This window comes from Aphelocoma coerulescens (genome assembly GCF_041296385.1).
Source record: "Aphelocoma coerulescens isolate FSJ_1873_10779 chromosome Z unlocalized genomic scaffold, UR_Acoe_1.0 ChrZ, whole genome shotgun sequence".
Taxonomy (NCBI): domain Eukaryota; kingdom Metazoa; phylum Chordata; class Aves; order Passeriformes; family Corvidae; genus Aphelocoma; species Aphelocoma coerulescens.
In genome coordinates, this window is record NW_027184085.1 from 11,872,284 (window position 1) to 11,899,455 (window position 27,172).

The following is a 27,172-nucleotide window of genomic DNA, read 5'->3' on the forward strand; positions in this document are numbered from 1 at the left end:
ATGAGTTCACTCTTACTCTAAAGGCCTGTTTACACCAACTGGGCTTTGCATTCCTCACAACAAACATAATTTTTCACTTTTTCTTGTTAAGGACTGAGTAATTATGAGACTTGTACGTTCCCAATAGGAAAAAGCAGTGTCAACCTAGTGATCTTTCATCTGCTGCAGAGGTGGGTCTTGAACCACTGGGAATGGTAGCTGCTCCTCTGCTCACTGAAAGGTCTCAATACAGTAATAAAAGACCATCCTGCCCCTCAGGAAGAACAGAAATGTTTTACAGCAATAAAAGAAGTCTGTCTCGAATCAGTTCAGGATGGGCTATCAAGATGTGGCTCTAAGTGGCAGTAGCAGGCTTATCTATTGTGAAGGGAAAATGAACTATGTTGTAATGGGATTTTCAGCTGAATGAGAATCCAACCCTCAGTGTGGCCCTTGGTCCAAATCATTACATGCTTGTTTTTGTTTACCTAAGTCATTGCACAACCAGGAAATGGGAGGAAAAGTTGTTTGTTTTCATGTCAAGGAAAGTTTATTCATGGAAGATGCAAGTAAAATGCACCACTCCTTAAGGCGTCCAGATGGTGAGAACTCCAGTGTTTGGAAACCTGCAACTTTTCTTTCAAATGTTTTAGGAAATTATGTAGCTTGTAAAGAATTTTTCTGTACTGAAATGAATGTCTACAAGCTTCTTTGTTTCAAGAGCCTCCCTTGCTACATAGGAGTCCTCAGTATCTACTACTCAAACGTTTGGGTCTGTGGTTTTCTTTGTTTTGGGTCTGGTGTTTTGTTCATTTGGGTTTTTCTAACTAAAAAAAAACAATCAACCAAAAAACAAACAAACAAACCAGGGGCTATTAACTTTAAAATCAGAATTGCCCCTTAATGGGGAGGTTTTGCCCAACACTCTGTAAATAGTTCAATTTAAACATGACTATAATAGGTTCACCCCAGTCTGGAGTCGTTCTCCTCTCTGTTGAGCAGGACTTCTGTTTACTAAACCAGCAGTTAAGTAACTGTATCCCCCATTCCCTTCCAGTTATTTTGAGACTGTTAAGAAAAAATATCTCACTACAGGTTTATGTGAGAGATGGTAGCAGTACAATGATGCAGGGAGGAGACACACAGCAAGCAGCTCTTTGTGAAATAAAACATCTGTGTGTGTGATGACTTGTTGAGAACTGCCATGAGAGTTGGTTTTTTTTGGTGGGATTCATGTGTTCATAGAAGCATAGCCTGAAAAGAGTTAATTTTTCTTTTCTCTGATACTTTTTTGCAGTCGGATTTTACCTAAATAAAACTTCTTTAGCACTTGCGTGTTCATGTTGCATTTGGCACCATCCTACACGGTCTGTCCATAAAACCTCAGTGCCCTATATTTAGCCAAGTTATTATTATTCAGGTATTTATTATTGCTATGAATATTGTCAAATGTAAGTTGGCCAAGTGCATGCTTCACTATCTTCCTAATACATAAGTGAATTTGATTGTATTTTGTGTTTATACAAATGTATCTGAACATGTTTTGGTATTTGCTGGTATGTTTTGCTGGCTAAATTAGAGGTGTTGGAATTTGTCAGACTCCTCTTGTGTCCCTCCCCCAGTTATTTTCCCAGAGCCTGAGAAACCACTTCTTCCAAAGAAGAATGTTTACACAACTTTGCATTGGTCACCAAGTAGATGAAGTTTTGATTTTGAATGACTGGAGAACAGACAGCAGCAGTGCTTCTTGCGCTCTTGGAAGCATTAACTCTTCAGTTTGTTCGTGGCAGTAGAATTCACAGGATGAACACAGAATACTTTTATATTTGCAGAGAAGGGTTGAAAGCTTAAGTGCTGCCTGTCTGCCATTTGCAATCAGCAGCAGCCAATGTGGAAGGAAGGACTCCTTGTGGGAAGTGAGGTGGTTGCTGTCCTTGATAGAGGACTCTGTTCCAGGAGCTCTCCTGTTTTGATTAGTCCTCCTCTCTTTGCCAGATGTCATGTGTAGGTCTCTTTCTCTGCTAAGTTTTCAAGAAGGCTGCAAAGAAGTCTATGGCTCAGAGAAACCTGGTGTTGCAGTTCACAGACTCTGTGTCTGAAATACCCATTTCATTCCTGCCTGTTGTTCCAAGTTTCCCTGGTTAGCAGGCTGAACTTTCAATGTTAGCTTTAACACTTAAAGGAAGCAGTTGTTCAAAATATAAATTTCTAAATACAACTAAATACAGTAGTTGACCTGGCTCCATGGTTTATGATGTTTCTTTTACATTCCACAGGAAAATCCCTTTTATGCAGGGGTGCATGATGTTAAAAATTAATACCTTCCTTTGAAAGATATTAGAAACCCTCCCAGGAATTCTGGCTCTTTCAGTTTGCTGCATGTTTGATGATGGTCCTAACTTTCCACACACAAAGAAATAGCAGTTAGAAGTGTTTTGTCCTGAATTTGTGTTTTACATTACTCCCACTGAAAAACTGCTTTGTGTGCATCAGGCTGAGGTTGGTAGGACCCACATGGTAGCAGGATGTCTGCCCATATCTTAAGACTTGACAACGTCGGCATGCTATGCATCAGGAGGATATAAACTTCTCTGTTTTCAGAAGCTTTTCCTTCAGTTTTGCTTCAGGGCAAAGTGAAGTCAGCAGCATCTCTATAGCGCTGCTCCTGTGAATCTTGAAGTGCCCAGCCTGAGGATGTCAAACATGAAATTTCAGCTGTAAAAACGCTTGAATTCAGTGTAATTTCTTTGGTCTGTTCTGTAATTACATCTTAGGTAATTGATGCTTGGAAGCGCATCCTGCCACGGTGTGGTTGGTAACGTCTGCAGTTTCATGCCGTTTAAACAAGAGGTGCTTGGGGTGAACAGCAAAACCAAAAGTGGAAAAAATACATTTCTGGCATAGTCTCACGAATATCCAGTAGCTTTGATTTCTCCAGGTGATACAGCAAAGTGTTTTCCCCCACCCATACACAAAAGAAAGATGAGCTCTATAAAGGACAGTGCAGAAGCACAACTTCATTTCATCTAATTAAGGAATTGCAGAATCATGTTTTAGAGGAACTAGATTTTGTGCACTGAAAGGGGAAAATCTAACTAAACCTGACTAAATCTAACTAAATCTGACTGACTAAAATGACTAGAAAAAAGTTATTGTGACTATTTTCTTTACTAATTCCCCAAGCCCAGGCATCCTTTGGGGATATATTACATCACTAGGGACATAAGTTTAGAAATTGTGTGGGACCAGATGTACATAAAGTATATGATATGGATTAATGGGACAGCAGCCTGTGTAAAATCATAGAGTCGTGGCATTGTTCAGGATGGAAAAGACTTCTAAGATCACTGAGTCCAACCAGTAACCCAGCAACCCAAGTCCACCACTAAACAGTGTTCCCCCACCTGTGGTGCATATACACATCTCTTAAATATGGTCAAGAGCCTTGCAGGGATGGTAACTCCACCACCTCCCTGGGCAGCCTTTTCCAGTGTTTGACAACTCTTTCAATCAGGAAATTTTTCCTCATGTCCAATCTAAATCTCCCCTGGTGCAGCTTGAGGCCATTTCCTCTCATCCTGTCCCAAGTTACCTGGGAGAAGAGACCAACCCCCACCTGGCTACACCCTCCTTTCAGGGAGCTGTAGAGGGTGATAAGGTCCCTCCTGAGCCTCCTTTTCTCCAGACTAAACATCCCCAGCTCCCTCAGCCGCTCCTCATAGAACTGGTTTTCTAAATGCTTTGCCAGCCTCATTGCCCTTCTCTGGACATGTTCCAGCACATCAATATCTTTCTTGTAATAAGGGTCCCAAAATGAACACTATTCGAGGTGCAGTATGAAAGTATGACTACAAAGTCTTTCTGATGTTCCCTCTCACTGCCAGAGCTGTTATCTTCTTGGGAGGCAGTGGAGGGATGCCAAAAGATCTAAGGACACGGAGGAAAGAACTTGCCAGTATGTGGTTTGTGAATGCAAGAGAAAAGATATCTTAAGAAAAGTGACATGTAAATGTTCTCTTCCAGTTTTCACCTGGCAGCCATGAAAGGGCATGCAGAGTGTCTCAGGATCATGGTGACACATGGTGCAGATGTGACAGCTCAAGATGGTGCAGGTATGCCTCTCTGAACCTATACAAGTAGCATGATACACTCAATTTGCTTACGTAGTTCTTGATGAAACACTCTTGATTTTCAGAGTGAAAACACTGATTTGACAACTTTGCTTTTCCCCACACAGAGTGTAGGAAAAGCAGGTGTAACAGTTGCAGGTTTAGGCATAATTGCTTTCCTGCACAGAGAATTCAGATTCTGAAGTCCTTAAAAACTTTTGTCCTAATACTAAAAATTTCAGCATTTATAGTGGACTCCAGATGTAAAATAGTTGTTCAATCTTTTAAATTGTTATTTTTAAGTTAAAAAAAAAAAAAGAAAATAATTCTCCTCCTCCAGCTCTTATTATTTCAGGCTGCATCAAGATCTCCAGTTTTGCTTTTATGTTTATCCAAGCTGTTAATCCCATTAACTTTACAGGAGTTGCAGTAAGACATTTCCTCAGGATTATGACATAGTGAAAACAGCTGATACAGGCCAAAACAGAGCTGAGAGCTATTAAGTATGATGTTTCAGTTCTCAAAAGTCCTATGCTTAATTACTTCTCCACTAGGAGGATGATGGGAGCTGAATTTGAAACTGGCAAATTCTTTAGTAGATTTCAGTTGACACATGGGTGGATTCTGTGCCCAGCATTTTCTCTGGCTAGCTGAGCCACCTGGATGACCTGTCAGCATTCTGTCTCTCCAGTAATGATATGTAAATGCTGGGCTCATGGGTTCTGCTTTTGGTCACTTATTGCAGCCTGAGGGAATCTCTGTCATATGTCGGAATGATTTGCCTTTATAAAAAAGTGTCTGTGATACTGGAAGAAGCATCATATTTTACACAATGATAAGGGAATATATGTATCTGATGCAGACTATTACTCAGAATTCCTGCTTCACCTTGCCTGCTGATTTATTAGTTGTTTGAGTAGTAAGAAGATGCCTGTCGACTTCCACCTGAGAGTGTCGGCCCAGTGCTCATTAGTGAAATCCTTCTCTGTAAAAGTCACATCACTTGCAATGAGTTTCCTGTCACATGTGTCTTTGTCCTTACTGAGTACTAAATCCTGGTTCCTTCTTTTCTTAGTTGCATGGATAATTTGTTCTTTTGCTGTCTTGTCATCTTCAATTTTTCAGATGCTCTGTAATTTGAAACTGTAGGAGAGTCTTCAGTGATTCATCATAAGTCCATAGTCAGTAAATCATGGCACTGCGTAGCTAAATATGAACTCAGAGATGCTAAATTAATTGAAATGCAAACCAATGCAGACCTGTGTTTGATAGGGAATCGGGAATCTATGAGGTGCAAACTAAAGTACCTGTGTTCAAGTCTTCTATGTGCACTTCATGGATGACACAATACATTTGTAGGTGATGAATTTGGCGGGTTATGCTCTTGATTCTGGGTTACTTTTTCATTGCCAAATAGCAAATATCAGGAAGACACTGACAGACATCTGTGTGAGAGGGAGGCTGAGTAATATTGGAAAATGGTTTTCTAAGAAACAAGACATAATGTACAGTCTTAGACTTATGTCTGCCAAGGTGTAGTCTGACACAATGTTTGTGTCACTCCTTTATATGAATCAAGACTTTAAGATTATTCTGTTACCTGCCTGAACAATGGTCTGTAATAAAGACATTCTGCTTGATGTAGGTTTTTGTTTTCTCTGCTCTTACTTTTTATGTGTCGCATAATTCAAGATTTTGCCTTTGTCATAGAAGGGTTTATTCCTATGCTTTGGCATGATTGAATAAGTAATTTGCTTTGCTTTTATTCGTTTAGGGCACAGTGCTTTACATCTTGCAGCAAAGAACAGCCACCCTGATTGCGTTAAGAGGTTACTTCAGGTAAAAGAAAAATCAAATTAATTTTGATTTTTGAAATTTTCATTTGGTTCCATTAGATGTCGACACATTTTCTGCTAATAATCTGCACCACACTTCTATACTGTTGTTCTATCTCCTTGACATCAAGAGATGCTCATCAAGATTTTAGACATAAAGAGTTTAAGGACCTTTCAGACACTGTGAATGTATGATAGAAAACAATATATCTTCCCTGAGTGGTCTGCAGGTATAGTTTTCCATGTCCAGCTGCTCTGACATAGCTTGGTTGGGTTTCAAGCGGGTTGTAGCTTCAGTTTAACTTCCTGTGTTTTGTCTGTGTGGTTGGATGACTTGGAATTAGGTGGATTATGAATTACAGGGGAAAAGGACTTTTCACTTCTGGGGGCATTCTGATAATGTTCCACTGGAATGCTTTCTGTCTGTTCACCATAGAAATGTTTTCAAGCTTAAAGTCAAAGAGAGACGAAACCAAAGTAGTTTAGATCCAAAAATAAAATGGAAATAATTGAATCCTCTGTGAAATGAGGTAAAGGACAGAGAGGGGTTAGAAAGGGAGTTGAGAGAATGGGGAGAGAAAATAAGAAAAACAAAAGTGAAGATGAGCAGAAGAGTCTCATGGTGTTGAAGATGAGTGTTAGTAAGCAAAGACATTGTCCATCACAGCTCCATTTCAGAAATACAGGTAAGCTTTCATGGCGGTGATCAGAGAAATGGAACAGATTTTTCTAAGTTTGGACTTATCAATAAGTCTCAGACGACATAATGAATACAGACTGAGAATACAGATGAAATAATGAATAACAACCCTGCTTGAACATGATGGTGCAGAAAGAGAATGGATCCTGTATCCCAACCTCCAGATTATTTTTCCCTGATTGCCTCAGGGCTCTCCAGCTGTCCTGTGACTGACCTCTGTCAGTGTCTCTGACAACACAGGGTCGAGTTTCACTGACTCCCACCTCCATACTCCTTGCAAGCTGTCTCCCCTGCTGCTCCGCAGGCGGGAAGGGTTATCCTGAGCCACCGCGGCCCGTCCCTTTGCCAGGATCCACATCGCCATCAGGCCGTCACCGGTGGCACCGCAGGCAGCAGCAGCGCCACCTCAGAACCCTAACTGCCTTTAACACCAGGATACCTGCTCCCTTTCCACCTGCCTGCTGCAAACACAGAGTGCTTTTGTTGGTGTTTATTTCTTGTTTTATTTCCATGTGCAGATTTCTAAGTATGTTCCTAAGTGCAAACCCGTTGGTAATGGTCTCCAGTAATTCATGCTCCTAGGATTATCTTCTGTGGACCAAAGTGTGTGGGTGTGAGGAATGTCTAACTGGTGTTGAATTAAAGAGGCTGAATAACAATTTCACACAGTCAGAATCCTGACATTTTTGTTACACGGAATGTAGTAACCTTTGTGATCCTGTTTTCCTAGATAATCACAGGCATGTTGGAGACAGTGCTGCATGTAAAAATCAAAAGTCATAATGTTTGTTTTCTAGAAACATATAATTTTAGGGTCCTGTCTTCTCCTGTCCAAAGAAAAGCATTGAAACTTGTGAAGAGTTTAAAGAACCTGTCCCGTGTGGAGCAGCTGAGGGAGCTGGTGGTGTTTAGCCTGGAGAAAAGGAGGCTCAGGGTAGACCATATCACAGTGGGAAAAGAGGAAACGGCCTCAAGTTGAGCCCAGGGAGGTTTAAGTTGGATTATTAGGAAAACTCCTTCACCAGAAGGGCTGTCAAGCATTGAAAGAGGCTGCCCTGGAGGGATTTAAGAGATGTGTAGATGTGGGACATGTTTTAGTGGTGAACTTGGCAGTGCTGGGTTAGTAGTTAGATTTGATGATCTTGATGGTTATTTCCAAACCAAATGAATCTAAATTTCTGTTTTACTTTCTCTTTGTTGTAATTAAAACAAAAATCTGTACCAAAACAAGCCTTGATAAGGATTTGAATTGTTTTTTCATTACTATTTATTGTTTTGAAGTCTGGATTGATCCGTAGCATCTGCTAATTGTAATACAAGAAGATATAACTGGATTGTTGGTGCTTATTTTTAAAAATGTGAATGAACCCTTATTGCATTCGACAGTGGGCCCATGGGAACCTCATAAACTTTAACAAGGCCAGGTGTTGGTGCTGCACCTGGGTCAGCCCAGAGAGCCAAATATATCCCGGGCTGCATCCAGAGATCTGTGGGCAGCAGGGGAGGGAGGGGATTCTGCTGCTCTGCTGAGACCCACCTTGACCACTGCATCCAGTGCTGGGATCCCAGTGCAGGAGGGACAGGGACCTGCTGGAGCCAGTCCAGAGCAGGGTTGTGAAGAGTGATGGAGCACTTCTCCTATGAGGAAAGGGTGAGACTGTGTTGTTCAGCCTGGAGAAGAGATGGCTCCCAGGAAGCCTTAGAGCTGCTTTCCAGTATCTAAAGGACCACACAACAAAGGCAGAGAGGGACTTTTTACATTGGTGTGTATTATAGGGCAGGGGGAAATGGCTTCAAAGTGAAGGAAGGCAGGTTTAGATTTGGTATTAGGAAGAAATTCTTTGCTGTGAGGGTGGTGAAGCACCTGCCCAGAGAAGCTGTGGATGCCCCATCCCTGGCAGTGTTCATGGATGTGTGGATGGAGCTTTGAGGAACCTCGTCTGGTGCCCATGGCAGGGGATTGGAACAAGATAATATTTAAGGACTCTTCTAATCCAAGCCATGCTACAGTTCCATGAAATAATGCAGGACAGATTGCCTTAGGACATTGTTGCTTTAGCTTTTGTTCTAATGTTAAAAAAAAATACAATTCTGAGGCAAAGGACAGAGTTTATTTTGTTTTTTATTTACTGACTTAAATTTTTGTGAAACTATAACATTTTTTAGGAGTAGCTCTCTTGATCATGAGGATTTTCTATGGCTTCAATCTGAGCTGGTATGAAGACAGGAAATACTAGATTGGTAGAGAGAGAAGCTGTACCTTCCTTCAGTGTTCTTATCTGAAGCAGCACATAAATCTTTTTGTAAAGATGTCAAGCACTCTGTCAATATAAAACATATGTTTTATTTTCTTTGTACTTCTCTAATTGCTTTTTTCCTTCTCCTTACTGAATTGTGCAGAGTAAATGTCCAGCAGACATCACTGACAATTCTGGGAAAGCAGCTTTACATTATGCAGGTAACTTCTTGGATGAAAGTTTGTACTGTTTTGTTATGCTTGATATTTCTAGCTCATCAGCCTAGAATTTGTTTTTTTGTACCCCAATGTAATGCTGCAGTATTGCAAGTGGAAGAGTGGGACACAATTTTTGAAATTGGGGTTTAATGGACTTTTGTGCTTGTCTTGTTTTTTTAATTTATCTTTATTTTCTTTTAGCTGCATGTGGGTGTCTTCAGGCAGTTCAACTTCTGTGTGAACACAAATGTCCCATTAACATCAAAGATTTGGTATGTACCTCTTCTGTTATGTACTGCAGATACTTCAGAGCTTTTATCACCCTCATTCCCAGCTGTTACCACCCTCCACCTCAGGTGTAGTAGTTCAAAGCAATCCTGTGCTCATATACCTTCCTGGATTTCTCTGCTGGAGGAAGTTCCTTTTGCAGCTTGCCTTTGCAGTAGTGTGGAAGCACTTCACAACCTGACACTGTAGTGGCAGGATTTGCTGATCATTGAGACATTGGCACAAGTAGCTACAATCGATTCTTACACATTCAAAACATAATTAAAAGTGTTTCCCTTGTCTCCAGGAGGCTATGGAAAAGGCCCAGTATGTGGCCAAGGGCTGCAAAATGCTCACGAAGCCCAAGCAGGCTGATAAGCCTGAGGGGAAAAATACACCTGATATATTCCAAAGGCTCAGAGACACTACATTCACTACTGTGAAATGTCTACAACCAACCAGGTCTGGTTTTGGGAATGATGCAACTGCCTTATAGAAAACATAATGATGAAGGGAGGGGATCTATAAAGCACAGGCCAGGCAGGAAGTGATAAAGTTATTTGAACTTGTTTGTTTTCAGTTTTGGTCTATCTCCTTCTTCTCTGGTCTTTCTAACAAAAAAATTATCTCATAGACATCCAATCTAAGATTTCAGCAGATGCATTTTAAAGGCATAAAAGGTTTGTTCAGTTTTAAGGAAAGGCTGTAGGAGTATCTTAAAAATGTCCTGAGCTACATAATGGCCAGTTATAGGAAAGAGCGAGACCAGCCTCAGAGGTGCATGACAAAATGATAAGCAATGGTCAGAATTTAGGTAGTGGACCTAACTGGGAAATTCCAGTTAGCTACTAGTAAAAAATATCTTCACCTTGAAGGTTGTCAAACCCTGGAACTGGTACCCAGAGCTGTGTCTTTACCTTTGGAGATGCTTAAAATGTGGCTGGACAATGAGCAATGTACTGCAATTTGAAGTTTGCCTACCTGTGGATTGAGAAAAAAGTGGGAGAAACCCCAGATACCTCTAAAGGTGTCTTCCAACTGTGTTATTCTCTGACTTTATGAAATGTTGTATTTTTGCCTGGTATTTAGTTAAAGTTATAATTTTTGTTGCAGAGCTACTGAAAGGTATTTTGTAGTTTCAAAATAATTGTGTTTTAGCATTGAGCAAATAGCAAAGGGAGTACAAAAGCAAAAAGCATTCCTCCTTCCTATGTTTTGCATCATCCTCAGCAGACAAGAAAGGAATTATAGCACACTCAGTTATATTTATGGTGCACAAGAAAAATGTACTGATAGCGCCTCATTTTTGCTATGTAAAGGTAAAATTTATAGCTGACTTTTAATGTCAGTGTGTTTTTCTAAGTGAATGGAATATCGTTCATAGTCTCTTTATGTGCATTTCTAGGATGGCAACATACCTCTGCTGCTTGCAGTACAAAATGGTCACGTAGAAGTCTGCAAATACCTTCTGGATCATGGAGCAGATATCAACACCAGGGATAAAAATGGAAGGTACAGCAGGTTAACATGTTGATTCTTCACCAAAGCTGACTGTCAAATGAAGATTTCTTCTCAAATCTTTCCCAAAATAGTTGATGTTAGGTGAAATAATGCTTTCTGTCCTGGACAGTATATCCTGATGGCTGAGAAGGCTTACAGAATTCTGACTAAAGCAAAACATGAAACTACGTGACTATAAAACTAATGCGCCTGTAAGATTTCCTTTGGGCTACCAGAGCAGTATATCCCATTTTTAAATTATTCCTATGCACATCTGATTGATAGCACTTACCCACACATCAGTTTCTAAGTGTTCCAGTTTGAATGCTGTTCTCTTCTTGGGATGAGCTAGTAGCTCCAACTTAAATCCTTAAAACTGCTACTTGTGAGCAAAATCCGTGGAGGGTTGTTTTTTCTGCCAAAAAAATACTCTCTGTAAAGCTCTACAGTGGAGATGCTGTTGTTTTAGAAGGTGCCAATTAGAGTTTTTTTGCATTAATAGATACACGTGTCAGAAAGCTTTTTAAAAAGCAACATCCTTGTAGTGAAAAATGCACTTGTTTTGATGCTACTGACAAAGATCTTACAAAATCATGGACTGTTTCATAAAACAGTTGGTTAAACTGTGAAGGTAAAGTAGGATACTGAGAAGATTTGGCACTTACACTTCATAGTAATTTTGGTTATTCTGTGTGATACAATACTGATTCTGTTCTCTGGTCGCACCTGTGAATATAAGACTGGGCCCTAACTTGTTTTTTATCAGTCCAAAGTTCATTAGTGTGCTCTTTGTTTCCAGCTGTCTGAAGAAAACCCCTTTGTTGTCTGTCAGTTTTCATGGCCTCGTTGGTGCTTTGAACTTGAGGTGCTGCACACACACACACACCTCTGCCTTCCCCTCACCTTCCTAGTGTTTAATCAGCAGACAGTGTTAAGACTCTCTGCTTTAATTGGATAAAGGAGTTTCTGTCATAGATACAACTCCCATTTCTGTATTTTTTTTAAAGGTAGTACTGTTGTGTAGAAGCAACAAAACACAGTGTAGTATGGAATATGCTGGTTTACTTCTTGCTTTCATTGTGATGAGGGGGGTGACTACTCCTCATGTTCAAAGAAGAAGTTAGGTTTTTACTGAAACAGGAGAAACCTTGTTGGGAGAAGAGAGGGATAACCTTTGAAAATGGCATCTCCAGATTCCTATTGTGTCCAGACTAAGTGAATTATTTTGGTAATCTAAAACCATCCCTGTGACTCTGGAGGTGTTATCTGAGTTATCACTTACCACTCCTTTTACCACAGCACTGCAACAACATCACTTTTCCAAGTGACTCACCCATTACAGGGAGTATGTTTAATTCATTGGTGAAACTATTGTCTTAATATTTAGCAAGTATTATCACTGTAGTAACTTTTCAGCTTCGTATCTGCACTGAGGAATGTGTTTGGCAGTAAACTTGGTCAACCTATTAGACATGTTTTAATGCTGAGAAAGGAGAACTATGCCCAAGAAGGAAGGCAGTATTAGAGCATGCTTGAGGTGAGGTTTTCTATGTGTTTGTAATTATTCTGTATGTCTCTTATGACCCCTTCAAATAATTGAGAATAGCAGATACAACCTGTTAGGAAAAGACTCCTTCTGTATGCTGTCTTTACTCTAGGAGCTGTCTCTGTGCAGCTGCCCTGTGCTTGAAAGGGAATTGTTTGTGCTCTCACGAACTTCTTTCTTTCTTTTTTTTTAAGCTGACAGTAGCACAAGTCATCTCTTGGACTCACTGAAGATCTTTTAGATTTGTTTGTCTTTTTTATTTAAATCTGTTTGTCTGTTTTGTCTCAAACACAGCATGTGAAGGAGAGCAGCAATGAAAAAAAGGCTTTCATGTTGTGCCACTGCTGCAGTTGGAGTGTAGCTGTGAGGTTTGTTAGTCTGACTCTATCCTGCAGCCATTTCTATGTATGGCTCTCCTCTCAGCCTCAGGGAGTCATTTTTAGAAATGTTTGCAGACCTGTGTTTGCAGCTGCAATGTATGAGGAAGAGGTGGAGGGGCTGGCAGGTGTTTGTAAGGAGAAGCAGCAGTTACATTTATGTACCAATACACATGTTGATGGAATCTTGGGCTTCATTATACGATAACAGTCACACTGTTTATTTCCTGAAAAAATTAGCTGCTTAAGACTTGCTGTTTGTGTTTTGGCTTTTTTCCTCTTGTTCAGAACTGCTTTGATGATGGCTTGTGAAGCTAGTAACCTTAACATGGTGGAAGCTTTCCTTAGGAGAGGTGCAGATGTCAGTTTAGTAGATGTCTTTGGACAGAATGCCCTGAATTACGCCAAGCTCTCCGAGAATACAGGGATCCAGAATCTCCTGTCGTCAAAGATATCGCAGGATGTGGGTATGTGAGAGAGGCTGACCTGCAGTTTGTTGTTTCTTGAACAGGCTACATGTATGTTTAGCACTGAACAAATTTCCTTCAAAGTGTAGCATGAAATGTTACAAAAGCCATTTTCAAGATCATCTGGGTGAGACTTCCCAAAAACTCTTTGCCATAGATGGTAATACTTAGCGTGGGATAAAGCCCTGAGCAGGCCAAAAAGAGATGTTTTGGAGAAATAAAAAATAAGTTGATGTATCAGCATTGTGAAGTTTTGCATACAATTTGGAATGCCTTCTCTTTTATACATAGAACCCCTCAGTAGAGGGGTTGGAGAAGGAACTGAAGCAGGCAGAGGGTTTTATGGTCAAACTATAATGGACTTCTAAAGCTTAATGTGTAAGAATGATGCAAGACTATAATAGAATAAGAATTGTCATGATTCTTCAGATTTTTTTCTGAAAATGAAGCCAGACAGTATCAGAGAAAGGATGTGACTGAAATAGAATTTGCAAATTATTTTTATCAGGTTTCAGACAGGAATTCGAAAACCAAACCCTTTATCTATGGTATGGGAAGTAGAGTGGAGAGGTGGGTTGAGAATGGCAAATAGCTTTTCCTTTAATAACTTTTCTTTATTTCTTTTCTACTCTCTTTTTTTCTGCTCCACAGATGCAAAGTCTCCAACAAAAGCAAAGCAGGTATTTGTCCTTTTGATTTTGAAAATACTGTGCCTCTCTAGACTTGCAACATAAGAAAAAACAGTAACTGGAAGCACCAGTAAATGTCACTGTGAGATGGGTTGCTGTGACTACTACATAATGTAAAAGGTTTTTGTTGCTTAGTTAAGAAATGTGTTTCAGGAAAATTACTTTTAGACTTGGTTTCTCTGTGTAACAGCAGCCAACACCCTTGGTGAGGGAAGGAAGGGAGGGCGAGTGTGTATGTGCCTGTGTGCTGGGATGGTTCCTGCTTTCCTCATGCACAGTGCAGGAGCTTGGCTGTTGGACACCCTGTCTCTTTAAACTGCAGAAAAGAGGATCTAGAAAAATTCTCTCTTTTTAAGAAACAAAATTGAAGGTTATCCCTGGTTGCTGGAGACCCCTTCCTGTGAGAATCCCAGCAGAATTAGGTGATTAAATTAGTTTCTTAGGTTTTTTAGTTAGTGTCATATCTTGGAGTGCAAGTAGACCTTGTAGACCTGCTGGTGGCTGGGAAGTAGACAAGGGTGCAAATCAATGGATCATTCCTTCTCTGAGTGAAGAGGGGGGTTTTTCAGGGGGCTCAGGCAAAAGCTGGTGGAGAGGAAAGGTGGTAGCTGTGAAGAATGGCATGACTGGGCTGTGTGTGAATGGAAGTGTTTTAAGGTCACTGGTGCTAAACTCATTGTCAGCTTCTGCTTTTTCACTAAATCTTGTTTGTTTTCACTGAAGCATGGATTACAAGGGAGCAGATTCTTGTTGCCAGGCATGTTTAATATCTTTGTGTTAGTAGAGATGTGGCCTTTACATAGGGGAAAAAAGGCACTGCATGAGCTGCTAAAGTTGATATTAATGGGGGGTTTTATTTATTTATTTATTTTTATAAAACAACTTGCTCGGACTTTACTAACCAAACTAACAAACCTACCTTTTCTGGCTGGTGAAACTTTCAGCATGATCAAGGCTCTAAATTAAGTTCAGAAAGAAGTGGAACTCCAAAAAAACGCAAAGCCCCACCTCCTCCTATCAGTCCTATTCAGGTAAAGAAAAGACCAATTTTGAGATGCTTTTAGGGGATGTAAAGCATTTTGAATATTATTAGAATTATGTGGGCAAGATTTTCTCTGTCACTGTTATTTTATATACCTGTCTTACCATGAGTGCTTTTCCTGACATTAGGATGACACAATGAAAGCACATGTTGGTTAGGTTAACTAAGCAAAATTGCTTAAAATACAGCATGGCCTAAGATACAACTGTACCAATTTTACTGTGCAATTGCTTCTTTCAACTAAAGTTGAATCCTTTTTGCTGATTTCAATAAGAAAATAGTTCTGTATATTTTAGTTATACATATATATGGATACATATTCTTGTAAGCCTATATGCATATCAAAATAAAATATTTAAACTGCATTTTGATATTATATAAATCTATTTAATAGTTATGTTTAATCTTAAACCAGAATGTTACCTGTGTAACAGGTACACTCCTTATGTAATACTGATTCAGAAGGGCACTAAATAATTAGGTCTGCTCTCTGAAATTAATCTAGAGTTGTGACTTATGTTAGTGCAGGCGAAAGTACTGTTTAATGCATCTGTGTCCATATATATATGTATGTGTATATCTATATATATATATATACATGGGCACATATTAGAGAGGTAGCTGTATGTGCATGTAGGTATACATACCCATTCATATAAATTTCTTTACAGGGTAATGATTTGTCCTCTCCACACTCATCAACTTCAACTCCCATGACTGGAAAAGGACAAGCTTTCTTTGCTGATCAAGTGAGCAAGGTATCAGCGTTCCGTTCTTATGAACTTAGGGAAGGAAAGTACAGGATATGTTTTGCTTGATATTCTATTTTGATGGCTGCAGAGTCTCCTGTGACTTAATTAGCTGAATTTTAGGAGCGAAAATGAATCCAAATCTATTTCAATGCAATTCATAAAACAAGTGTAAAGATTGCTTCAATGTGTAACAAATATGTGCATATAAATAGTCATAGCTGAGTCAGTGTTTAGGAGTATGGTTATGAAAGTATTAATGCTCCAAGAGATCACTTTCTAATACCAGCAAAGTGCATGGAATTGGGCAGTGCAAAACCAGACCCTTTTACCAAAAAACATCAGTGAAAGGGTTGAGTGTGTCCTGTCTGATCTTTATCTTTTGTTGCTGAAGATTTTTTTAAATACATGTCACTATTGCTAATACTTATCACAGGGTCTGCAATTTTCCAAACTACTTACAAGATAGTTGGCTATATTTCATTAGTATTTAATGGGAATTGGGCAATAGAACTTGAATGGCTGTAGCAGACTTTGAAATACTGAACACATGCTACAATTAAACATGATCTCAGAATAAAAGACATCCACTTGGACAGCCTTTTCCCTGCAGAATCTATACTGTCTATATCTCTTTTTGATGAACTGTCTAGGTTTACATCTGCTTTCTGTGAAAATGTTTTCTTTTGATGTCTTAGCAGGAAGAATTCAGCTCCTTGCACAGGGACAGTAAAGACAGACTGAGTGACAGCACAACAGGTATGCAATTAATCCTTATTTCATTAGGTCTTTTAGGTGACATGAAATGCTGAAAACCTCTGAACCTTTCCATTTAGAATATGAGACACACTAAGTATTGAGAGGGGTATTTTGTAATTCCACAAGCAGCTCCCCACCAAAGCATCCCACTTCTATTGCGTGAACTTAACGCATTCTTGAGGAGTTTATAGGAACAGTTTGCTTGCTCACTGCATTTAATGGTAATGGGAACAAACTGTTTAATTTGAAATGTTAGAATAACTAACTAGCTAGAATTTCAGCTTTATGAAATTTTTGAATCTATTTTTTTCTCCAAAGGTGCTGATAGTTTATTGGATGTGAGTTCTGAAGGTGACCAACAAGATCTGCTTCTGTTGATGCAAGCAAAAATTGCCTCTCTGACATTGCACAATAAGGAGCTGCAGGACAAATTACAGGTGGTGTATTTTTGTACTGTTCTGGTGCTCTCTTAATCTGCTAGGCAGAACAAAGAGCTGCTTACTGTTTTAAAGAGTTGTGCAGTGAAGATCTTTTAACGAGCTTGTTGGTAAGATCATGGAAACACTCTGCCCCAAAGGATTAAGTCAGTGTTTTGATCTTCTCTCTTTTCACATAAATTACTTAATAACTTTGTTTATTATGATAACCGCATTCTAAAAGATGTTGCTAACAGTTGTGCTAGCAGAATTTTAATTTGCATAGCTTTGATTATTAGCTTATGGAGCTCAGCCCAGACTTTCAGAGGATCTTGGCACTTACTGCCTTCTCTCACTGTAGATGGCTAAATGGGAGCAGCTGAGTTTTGAATTTTTCTAAAACTTTCTTCCATGGTTCTTTAATCATCTCTCTCTGTAGGATGTGGCAATACTTCCTTGCTTACTCTATTCTAAAAAAGTAGAATCATGTACTTGTTTTTATTGTGCAATTGTTGGTTCTTTTTGGACAGGAAAGAACACCTAAAGAAGGGGATTCAACTGTAGAATCTTATTCAACCCAAACACAGTTTGAGCAAACAGCAGAGAGACAAAATGAGTTCTTAGTTCAGGAGCTGAAGCCTCCATTAAATACCTCTCAAATCCAAGAAAAGTTGACAAGCCCCAGAGAAATAAAAATGAAATACCTCCAGGAAGACTTAAAGGATGTGCAGAGAAAATTAGAGAATTCTGAAGCCAAAAGAAAGCATGTGGAAACTCAGGTTCAGTCTAGAGTCCCAGAAACAGATCATTTAAATAGCCCAGACATTTCAGAAAATGGTTCTGATCTTAATCTGAAGCTGCAAGAAACTCAAAACAGGTATGGGGAAGCTGTGAAAGAGGTTCTGAATATACAAAGGCAAAAGAAGCCAGGTCTTGTTTCCCCTGAAAGTGAAGAAACCAGTTCTGATCTGAGTATGTTGAAGGTTACATGTGGAGAAGTTGAAGCACTCAAGGAAGAATTGAAGAAAGCATTGGAGGAAAGTGAAAGACAAAAAGAAAAAGTGAGAGAGCTACAGAAAAAGTTTGAAGACAGAGAGCAGAATGTGGCAAGCAAATTGTCTGTGGAAGAGTGTGAGGAAATGAAGAATTCATATTGTTCAGTTATTGAAAACATTAATCAAGAAAAAGCATTGCTGATTGAGAGGTACAAGGAAGGGCAAGAAGAAATTAAAAGGCTACGGGACAAGCTGACAAATCAGATGCATTTGGAATCTAGTGCTGAAGCTGGAGAAAGGAAAGATATGATGTACAGAACAATAGATGAGCTCAACAAGCAGCTTAGTGAATTGTCTCAGTTGTACAAAGAAGCACAGACAGAGCTTGAAGACTACAGGAAGAAAAAAACTCTAGATGATATAGCTTCGGACTACATTCCTAGAGAAGAACATGAGAAACTGATGGAAATAACAAATTCTTTGAAATACAAAGCAGAAAATGAGTTATCAGAAATAAAATCCCAGTACACAAAAGTATTAGATGAAGCAGAAGAACTCAAGCAACTGCTAGACACTCAGAAACAAAACTCTTTGCCAATTACTGAGCACCGTCAGGTAATCAATGCACTCAGAAATACTATAAAGGAGATGGAAGAAGAAATAAATGAGCTGAAACGACTGCTTAGCAACAAGGAAAGTGAATTAAGAAACTTGGAAAAGGCGTTACTGGAAGAAAAAGCTGCAATTAATGAAGCAATGGTACCCAAGGCCACGTATGAAAAGCTCCAGTCCTCCCTAGAGGGTGAAGTTAGTGCTTTGTCATCCAAACTGAAGGATGTAATCCGAGAGAAGGAAAATATATCTTTAGATGCCATGAAACTGAGAAATGAAATTTTGCACTTGAAAGAAGCAAAGGAAGGTATGCATAATCTGCTTGAAGCAAAGGAACGGGAGGTGACTGATCTTCAGCACAAGTACCATCAAGTTCAAGAAGCTCTTATTGAAATGAAAAACTCATCAAAACTAGAAGAAGATAAAGACAAAAAGGTCAGTGACTCACTACAGTGGAGGGGTAGTGTGAGTTCAGAGTGCAAAGTGTGTTGGCTGGCGCACGAGTGACCTAATAGACAATGTTGATTCAAGTAACTTCTGAGTGCATTTGCCCTTCTGAAAATGCAGGTATTGAAGTCAGAGAAGTTTTCAGTATGTTTGGCTTTGCAGTTGGTTTCCCTCCCTGTGGAGATACATGATCTTTCAATTTACCTCTTTTAGATTCTGTTTAGGTTGGGTTCACACTGTTCAGGCAGCTGAAGTCAAAGAAGTGAGATTTACAGCAGGAAGAGATTGCAGAGGGGACAAGAAAATGAAATATCAGGAAGGAGCAAAAATTCACTGCTGTGATATTACTACATTATCTCAACCGTAGCATGATTTGACTGATTTTCCCGTGCAGCTACCATATCTGTCTCTACAAATCTCGTTATAGAGAGCTATGCATTTTGGTAGCTGGGAATAGTGGCCTGTGTTTGGTTCAGCAACACAATTTGTAAAGTTGGTAGATGCAGCCCTTCTTGTTAAATATTTCTGCTGTTCAGAACAAGGAGTGCAGTTTGAATAGACTGGACTAGGATGGGAAAGAGAGAAGCACTGTAACTCCTTGCTTACATGACATCTGTTTGTCCATAGAGTTTATTTACAATTTGGTTTTCCCCACTTCTTAAATTTAAGTCACAAATAACTCAAAGGTAAGACACACAGGAATATAGTATGCATTGCATGTTTTAATGAAAACCTGGGTTTTTTTGCCTCCCTAGATCAATGAAATGTCCAAGGAAATCAGCAAATTAAAAGAAGCATTGAATAGCCTTTCTCAGCTCTCCTACTCAACCAGTGCCCCTAAAAGACAAAGCCAGCAGCTGGAGGTGTTACAGCAACAAGTGAAGCAGTTGCAAAACCAACTGACTGTAAGTGTGATAATTTGTAAACTTAACATTAGTCCCAGTTCTCCAAAGAAACACGTGCTATTCTTCAATCTGCCTTATTTAGAACAGAGTACTGTCAGTGAGTACATGGAAAAGAATTTTCATTGAAAATGTCAATAATTTCTGTTTCTCTGAAACATGTAGGAATTTGCTAGTCATGAAGAGCACTTTAGAAAGAGCCTAACTAAAGAAAGCTGGATTTCCACATACTTTTCTCAGACCAATGGAGAAACTGATTTCTTACAGTAGAATGGAGTGACCAAACCTGCTGCTCAGACCTTAGTTTGTGGAAAAGTATGATTGGTGTGCAGGGGATTTTCAAGAACATTCATCAGCTGAAGCCATTTTGGGTTTTTAAGCTTTTTGAAAGAAAGCATGAGGTTTCAAGTCAAGCAAATGCATCTGTTCACATGGAGCATAGTTTATTCTCTGAAATTCTGAATGCCTTACAGACTTGTTTTTTAATTGTACTGTTCATGCATGAAAGTTCCAGTCTTCCAAGCTGGGTTAAGCCATAATTGATATTTCCTAGAGCTTGCCTGCCCAAAGGAGCACTTTAATTCACTGTTGAGGATGAAAAGAAAGTATTGTCCACCGGAGGCCTTTGTTGAGGGCTCCAGAGTGCCTCTGAAAGGAGAATTCCCAGACTGACATGCTTAGTGGCATCTGCTTCCTACCTTTCCCAGCAGAAGGAAAGAGGGCTCAGTATGCCAGAAAAGTTGTCTTGCAGCTGAGAGAAATAGCAGGCAGAGCATCCTGTCAGTGTGAAGGCCTAGACCTTCTTATTCCAGTCCTTCACGTCTGAAAGGATCCTTCATCTCCCACTGATTAAGGACCAGCGAAGTAGTGGAAAGTGCAAAGGTGTGCAGCACATTAGGAAAGCAGGTAGAATTTAAAACAGGATAGAAACACTCTTTCCTTCTTCTAGGTTAGCTTTCATAACAGCTTCATGTTTCTTTGGAAAGATGGCTTCTGAGTTGTGGCAGTCTGTGATGATTGAAAAGGAGGTTGGATTTCATTAAGTCGTCAGGGTCTTACAGGGTAAGACCTGTGTAAGCACCTCCTCTCCCCTGGGAAGGCATCAGCTCTGGCAGAGGGGTCACTGCCTTCAGGGAAGAGCTGAGTTGCAGCTGAGAGTTATTTGTCAGAGTATTGTTGGCTTTCCTCAATTCTGGTTGCTGATAAGCTTGGAAATAGAGTAGGTGCTTGTTCCACACCTTTGCAGCTCAGCACTTCTTAAAACTGGTGATCGCACCAGCTCTTTTTACTGGGGTAGGTAGAACTACAGCATTTTCCTGGACATGCTTCCAAGCAAATTTAGAGTGCCTGGTGACACAACAGTGTCTGAGCTAGTTTTCAATGCATTACATAAGAATATGGTTTGTAATTTCCCCAGTCTGAATCTAGCTGGGGAGTTCTCAGTTCAATAGTTCTGAATGCTCTGTGCCTTTCTACTTAACTGTTTTCTAGGAAACAAAGAAACAACACCAGGAAATTGTCTCGGTTTACAGGATGCACCTTCTCTATGCTGTGCAGGTATGGTTTCATGTTGTCAGTCACTCAGTATTTTAACTGAAGATATTTCTTCTGCAGATTGAGTAAGAATTTTGCATGTTTTAACTAAGACATCCCTCCTGCAAAGTATGACAGTTCAAGAACAAATTTAACACTGCTTCCACTTGGGAAATTGGTCTAATTACTGTACATGAAAAATAGTTTGTCAATATTCTTAAAGACTAGAGTTGCATGAATTAAATCATCTTTTTTTCTCTCACCCTTTGTCTAGGGTCAAATGGATGAAGATGTCCAGAAAGTGCTTAAACAAATTTTATCAATGTGTAAAAGCCAGTCACAAAAAAAGTGAACAAAAGAGCCAAGGAAAACTCCCTATTTTTATTAATCCTGTTATGGTTGTTTATCTAGATTTGCCTTAACATAAGATTTTAAATTGGCAATTTGCTGCTTTTGTGTTATTGTGCTCTTTGTGAGGGGGATATATTTGTCTGTCTGTACCACTTCCATGTGCACTTCCATGTGCAGTAGCTAAACACATGCCTGCTTTTCATACCCAAAATGCAAGTTTGTTCTTCAGACTTTTTACATAGGCCACTCCATGTCGTGTTTACCCTGTGAGTACTTTTCCAGCTTCCTCCAACAGCAGCAGGTTAACCTGGAGGAAAGCACTGGTGTTGCCTGGGTAAAGGTGAAATTCTCTGTGAGGTTTTCTGTACTGATTATAAGCTGCATCTCGTTACTGAGTACGTTTGATGCTGTAGTACTCAGATTGCTGATATTTTGCCATATGCAGTCTTTGGCAGAGCAGAAGTGAGCCTTGCAGCAGCAAGCAGGACTACATATATATGCTAAGCTGGAACGTCAAACAGCTACACTTCCTAGTGTAATATTATTTAAGATGAATACACTAAAACGTAGCTGCCCCAATTCAGCCAATGCACTGAGTACACAAAAACCATACCATACTTCCTAGTTTCCTTAACTACCTGGTAGTGGAATGAAACTATTTCAAAAGGTAAAAGCATTAGTTTATTGAAGTTGCAGACCTGTCTCTATAAACAGCCCTTTATGATAGGTTTAGCTGTCTATGCAAGTGTTGGCCATGAAGCTCAGGAACAAAACCAGGACATATACTTTAGACAAGGGATTCTAGTGAACACAGGATGTTTACAGTGAATGTCAATGCCTCATACTTCCTAACCTCACTTTTGTAAAGATCTTCTCTTCAGTATATTTTTACTGGCCCTCTAATGAACTTTTTTGTAACTAAACCATTTTTTCTACATAATATTTGCATTAAGCTTATTAACAAATATTTTTAGGTAATTGTGTCTTAGGGAGTTTCTTTTTATACCCCCAAGTATTCAGTAATAGTGAAGCATAGTGAAGTGTTTTCAGTTTGTAAGAGATTTGTATGGAATAATAGACCTGTCTGTCAGTGTGGTCCAGAGCAGTGAAGTGTAAAATTCAGCCTGCTGTTTGAAAAAAATTTAGAAATGATAGGTAGAAAACAGCAGGAGGTGTCAAAAAGTTCTGTATGTTGTTTCTAGAGGCTAGGAGCATCAGTAAAGCCTTTATCAGCACTTCTACATTTAAAGTCAAATAAAAATGCCTGATGTGGGATAGAATGAAACTATGGAAAAATGTTTTAAGCACACACTGCACTTGAGGGTACAACCATTTTAACAAGCTTGCGGCTTCAATATGGTATTGTGTTCTTTTTATTCTATGGGGATATGTCTCTATTAATAGAGAAATCTTTCAGAGCTATATAATCTATGAAGTTTATATAGAGTCATAATATGACAAGAGTCAGCAGTGCCTCAGGCTGACTGGACTCATAGTGCACTTATATCAGATAATTCCTAACTCTGGCAAAACTAAATGGATTTTAAAAACAAGAGGAAAGAAAACACCTTTGCATCAGTTAGACCTTGGTGTTACTTTTCTTAAGCGGTTTAACTAATGCCGTCTAATTTTGAACAGTATTTTGTAGTTAGACAGCTTTGAAAATGCTCCAAAGAAATGTGAAAAAAATTTTGCTGCATCACTTCAGAAAGAACAAGATTTTAAGCATGCTAATGCTGCAAGTATAAAACTTGATGAACCATTTTGTAGGTTGCCTGATGGATTTAGTCTTCTACTTTGGTTTGGTTTGTATATTTATTACAATTATCTTTGTGGAATATTGGAAATTATATACTACAGCATAACAAGTTTCTTTATATGTAATTTACAAGAAGTTTCCTTATGCAGCAAATAAACTATTTCCAATTTTTTTTTTCATTTTTGTCTTCATTTACTTTTTGTATTGAGGGAGATCTCACTACACTGTTCTAATGTAGTACAGATGTGTTCTATATTGTCTGTTTACATAGATACCACCAGAACTGGGTTTTCCTCCTTGAAGTTGCAACTTCATTATTAACTATCTTGAGCTGTTGTATGGAATAAATCCAGTCCAAACCCCACGCAGTGAGTTTTGCAGATGATGCCTTCTGTCTCACTGATAAGTTTGGCACCACTTCTCACGTGGACATCCTGCTCTAGAGGTAATACAGGTTTCCCATTTGCTGCTGGATTTATTCTAGCTAAGTTTAAAATATTTTAGAGCTGTAGTACAGATCAGTGATGTCCCACAATTGTTCAAAATTGTGGTTCTCTGTCATTTAGCACTTCACACACAGAACTACAGTGGGAACATATGGAAGGGTATATGCATATGAATATATGGATATGTCTGCTTTTTCAACTGAGTTACACAGTCAGCCCCATTGCCTTTTATCCTCTCTTCTCAGTTTTATTGGAGAAACTGTTTTGTCAGTAACTGATTTGCTAGTATCTTCTTGCTTGAAGGAATTGCACCTCTTCTGATTACATCCCAGGGCTCTTTAGCCTCTTGTAGCAAATTTCTGTAAGCTAGCCAGCACCAGGTTTCCTTTGAAGATGGACAAACTGACATGCAGAATCTGGGCCTGTGGGGTACATCTGCCTAAGCTGCTACTCTGAAACCTCCAGACCTGTCTCTGGCCTCCTGCATGGTCAGTCAAGACAGCATGGGCAGCATTTTTATAGTGAATTCCTTTCCCTCTCCCCACTCAATGTTTGAGTACTGGAACTGAGCTCTTGTCAAACTTGCTTACTGCTGTTTACACACAACAGAGATAATTTGGTCAGAGAACTTGAGCACACTGGCTCTTTTCACCCACCCTGTGCCCTGTTACAGTAAGGAATAATGACAAAGGATGGTAGCAGGCTTCAAGTGGAATTTGGGAGGAGACAACATCCTAGATCTGCATTAAGATTACCTTTTCTTTATCATCATTTTTTTTCTTTTTTGTCCCCTCTCTTGCTGTGTAAACTAAGGGCAAGTTCCTGTAAGCAGGGGTTACCCTGGTTATTTATCATCTGGCTCTCACAGCGCCCTTCTTTTGCCAACCTGAGTCAACATGAGAAGATGGTGGAGGGTGAAAACCCACCCTGAAGATTTCAGCAGCAATCAGAGAAGAACTTTTTGCAGTGTGCCATCTCTTCTTGATGGACAGATCCTTTGGCTGCAGCAGCACATAGGGGCAGATAGCCAACACCTGAGCTCAGGGGCCGTTATCCTCTGAGATGAGTCGAGGTTCCTGGGCATGTTGCACACTAAATGTCCTGCTGGAGCCCCGTGGGTAGAGGCACAGGTAGGGAGCCAATCTTCCCCCATGCTGGCTGAGCAGGTGTCCTCAGCTGATGTTATGAAGCCACTTTATTTTTTATTTTTTATTCCTTAACCGCCCGCTCAGTGCCCAAGGACGCTGTGCCTTTAGGATGGACCCGGGGCTGGAGCCAGGAGCCGAGGGGGCGTTGAACGGTTCGGCCCAAGGGCTCCAGGGGCTCTGCAGGGCTCAGGAGGGAGTGCGCCGGGAGCACTGTGCTGCTTTTTGGTTTCCTTTGTGTTCCAGCTAGCTGGGAAAAGGTTCTGTTGGGTTTTTTCTTGTTCTTTTTTCCCTTTCCTTCCCCTTCCCTCACTGCCTCCCTTCCCTCCTCGCCAGTCCAGGGAGCCTGTGAGGGGGCCCCGGCTGGTCTGAGCCCATGTGTCTGTTCCCTCTCTGGGCATTTGTTGTATTTTGAGGGGTTTTTTAATCCTGTTCTACCCTCTTTTGTTTGTGTGTTAATAAACACTTTGGTTTCTTTTTCCCACTTTCATTCCTTGTGACCCATTTGTCTCACTGATGGAAGAAAAGGGGAGGAACACTCATTCTGGAGTGTTTCCTCCTGAAGCGGTCTCAAAAACCGAAACATAAATTTGGCGCCCAACTTAAGGGGCACATGAAAGTGGGGGAAAAATAATAAAAAACAAACCAACATTTTGCTTTGAATCACTTTGTGTTGAACTACAGCAGTAAGACCATGCTGTTTGATTTAATAATTTTTCTGTGGAACCTAACCATCAGTACATGTCCACAGCTATGGGCAGCCGGGTCCCTGGTTTACAGCTTTTATAAGTCAGGAATAAGAATCAGGACTGCCATTTTGATATCCCTGGTGCTAGTGATTTCTTGAAATTTGGCTGACGTAATGGAAACTGTTGAGAATGTATATGTCATGTTGTTTTTCCATTCTGGCCTTGGTAGTTTCCTTTTGGAATATATTAGCAATTACACCCAGTTTGTTAGGGGAAAAAGCAGAGGATGATAATTCCCAGCCCTTCATCTCCTTCTTCCCCTTCAGATCTGGCACGTCACCTTTTGAAAGTGTCCAGTTTCCCCTGATGTTAAAGATACCATTTTCTTACTATGTTATCTAGCAGGGTTTCTCTATGTGGTCTCCAGCTTGTCTAAAATAAGGGCTGAGATTTCCAGGGGGGTTGCCCAGACACCTGCCCCAGCTGTGGATAATCCTAAGTGGCATGGGGTATGGGACCCTGAAGGGGTTTTCCCTATAGGCTGGACACTGAAGCAGTTTTCTGACCAGGTAGCCTGGAACTTCCCCCCTGAACAAATTCAGAATCCAGCTGAAGTGGGGAAGTATCTGAAGGAAAACTGCAATAACAACACGGATGAAAAGAAAAAGCTCATTGCCGTGTGCTGGGTCCTGGCTAACGCTTACTGCACGCTGCTAGATACTACAGGGCAGAAGATACAGCCAGAGGAGCAGGAGAATAAGCCAGCAGGCACCCCAGTCACTCCAGCTGCAGCTAAAGCAGATTGGGAGCCTAAACCAATAACAATTGCCCCTGTCCAGAGAAAGAAACACAAAGCTAAATCCATTAGCCCAGTGGATGATGATGGGCAGCCAGGACCTTCACAGCCAGCAGAGGAAGTAGAACCTGAAATCATCACTGAGTCCCTGTCCATAGAGAGTCTTTGCACCCTGAGGAAGGATTACACCCAATGGCCTGATGAAACTATATTAAGTTGGATGGTCCAAATCTGGGATGCTGCAGGCGATGGTACAATTCTGGATGGCACTGAAGCGAGGCATTTGGGATCCCTGTCATGTGATTTAAGTATCAACCAAGGGATGACAAGGGGTCTGAAGCTCTCAGTCTCTGGACATGGCTCTTAAGAAGTGTGAAGGAAAGACACCTGTGCCGAGAAGATCTCCAACTACAGCTAAACCCCTGGAAAACCATGGAACAAGGGATTCAATGCCTGAGAGAACTGGCAGTGATAGAGATCATATTCTCAGGGGACCAAGCAATTAGGAGCCCTGACATGGTAAAATGTGCACTGGTGATGTGGCTGAGACTTGCACAACACAAACCACCAGAATACACCCCTGCTTTGGCAATGATGACAGAACGAC

The 27,172-nt window shown here is 40.2% G+C and overlaps 1 protein-coding gene across 5 annotated transcripts in view; it reads left to right on the plus strand.

The window, feature by feature from the left end:
* RAI14 (retinoic acid induced 14) overlaps nt 1-23,668 on the plus strand; it is an 86,740-nt gene extending 63,072 nt beyond the window's left edge. For 2 of the 5 annotated variants that reach the window (XM_069001562.1, XM_069001563.1), the window contains exons 4-18: nt 4,003-4,091; nt 5,863-5,927; nt 9,024-9,081; nt 9,280-9,350; nt 10,751-10,857; nt 13,057-13,235; nt 13,887-13,915; nt 14,869-14,955; nt 15,638-15,724; nt 16,414-16,474; nt 16,793-16,911; nt 17,421-18,932; nt 19,700-19,849; nt 21,338-21,403; nt 21,654-23,668. In XM_069001562.1, the coding sequence (XP_068857663.1) occupies nt 4,003-4,091; nt 5,863-5,927; nt 9,024-9,081; nt 9,280-9,350; nt 10,751-10,857; nt 13,057-13,235; nt 13,887-13,915; nt 14,869-14,955; nt 15,638-15,724; nt 16,414-16,474; nt 16,793-16,911; nt 17,421-18,932; nt 19,700-19,849; nt 21,338-21,403; nt 21,654-21,731 (2,758 nt within the window). In that variant the 3' untranslated portion in view covers nt 21,732-23,668. The remainder of the gene's footprint in view (nt 1-4,002; nt 4,092-5,862; nt 5,928-9,023; nt 9,082-9,279; nt 9,351-10,750; nt 10,858-13,056; nt 13,236-13,886; nt 13,916-14,868; nt 14,956-15,637; nt 15,725-16,413; nt 16,475-16,792; nt 16,912-17,420; nt 18,933-19,699; nt 19,850-21,337; nt 21,404-21,653) is intronic. The other 3 variants (XM_069001564.1, XM_069001565.1, XM_069001566.1) reach the window with 3 other exon arrangements.
* Nucleotides 23,669-27,172: the final 3,504 nt, after the last annotated feature.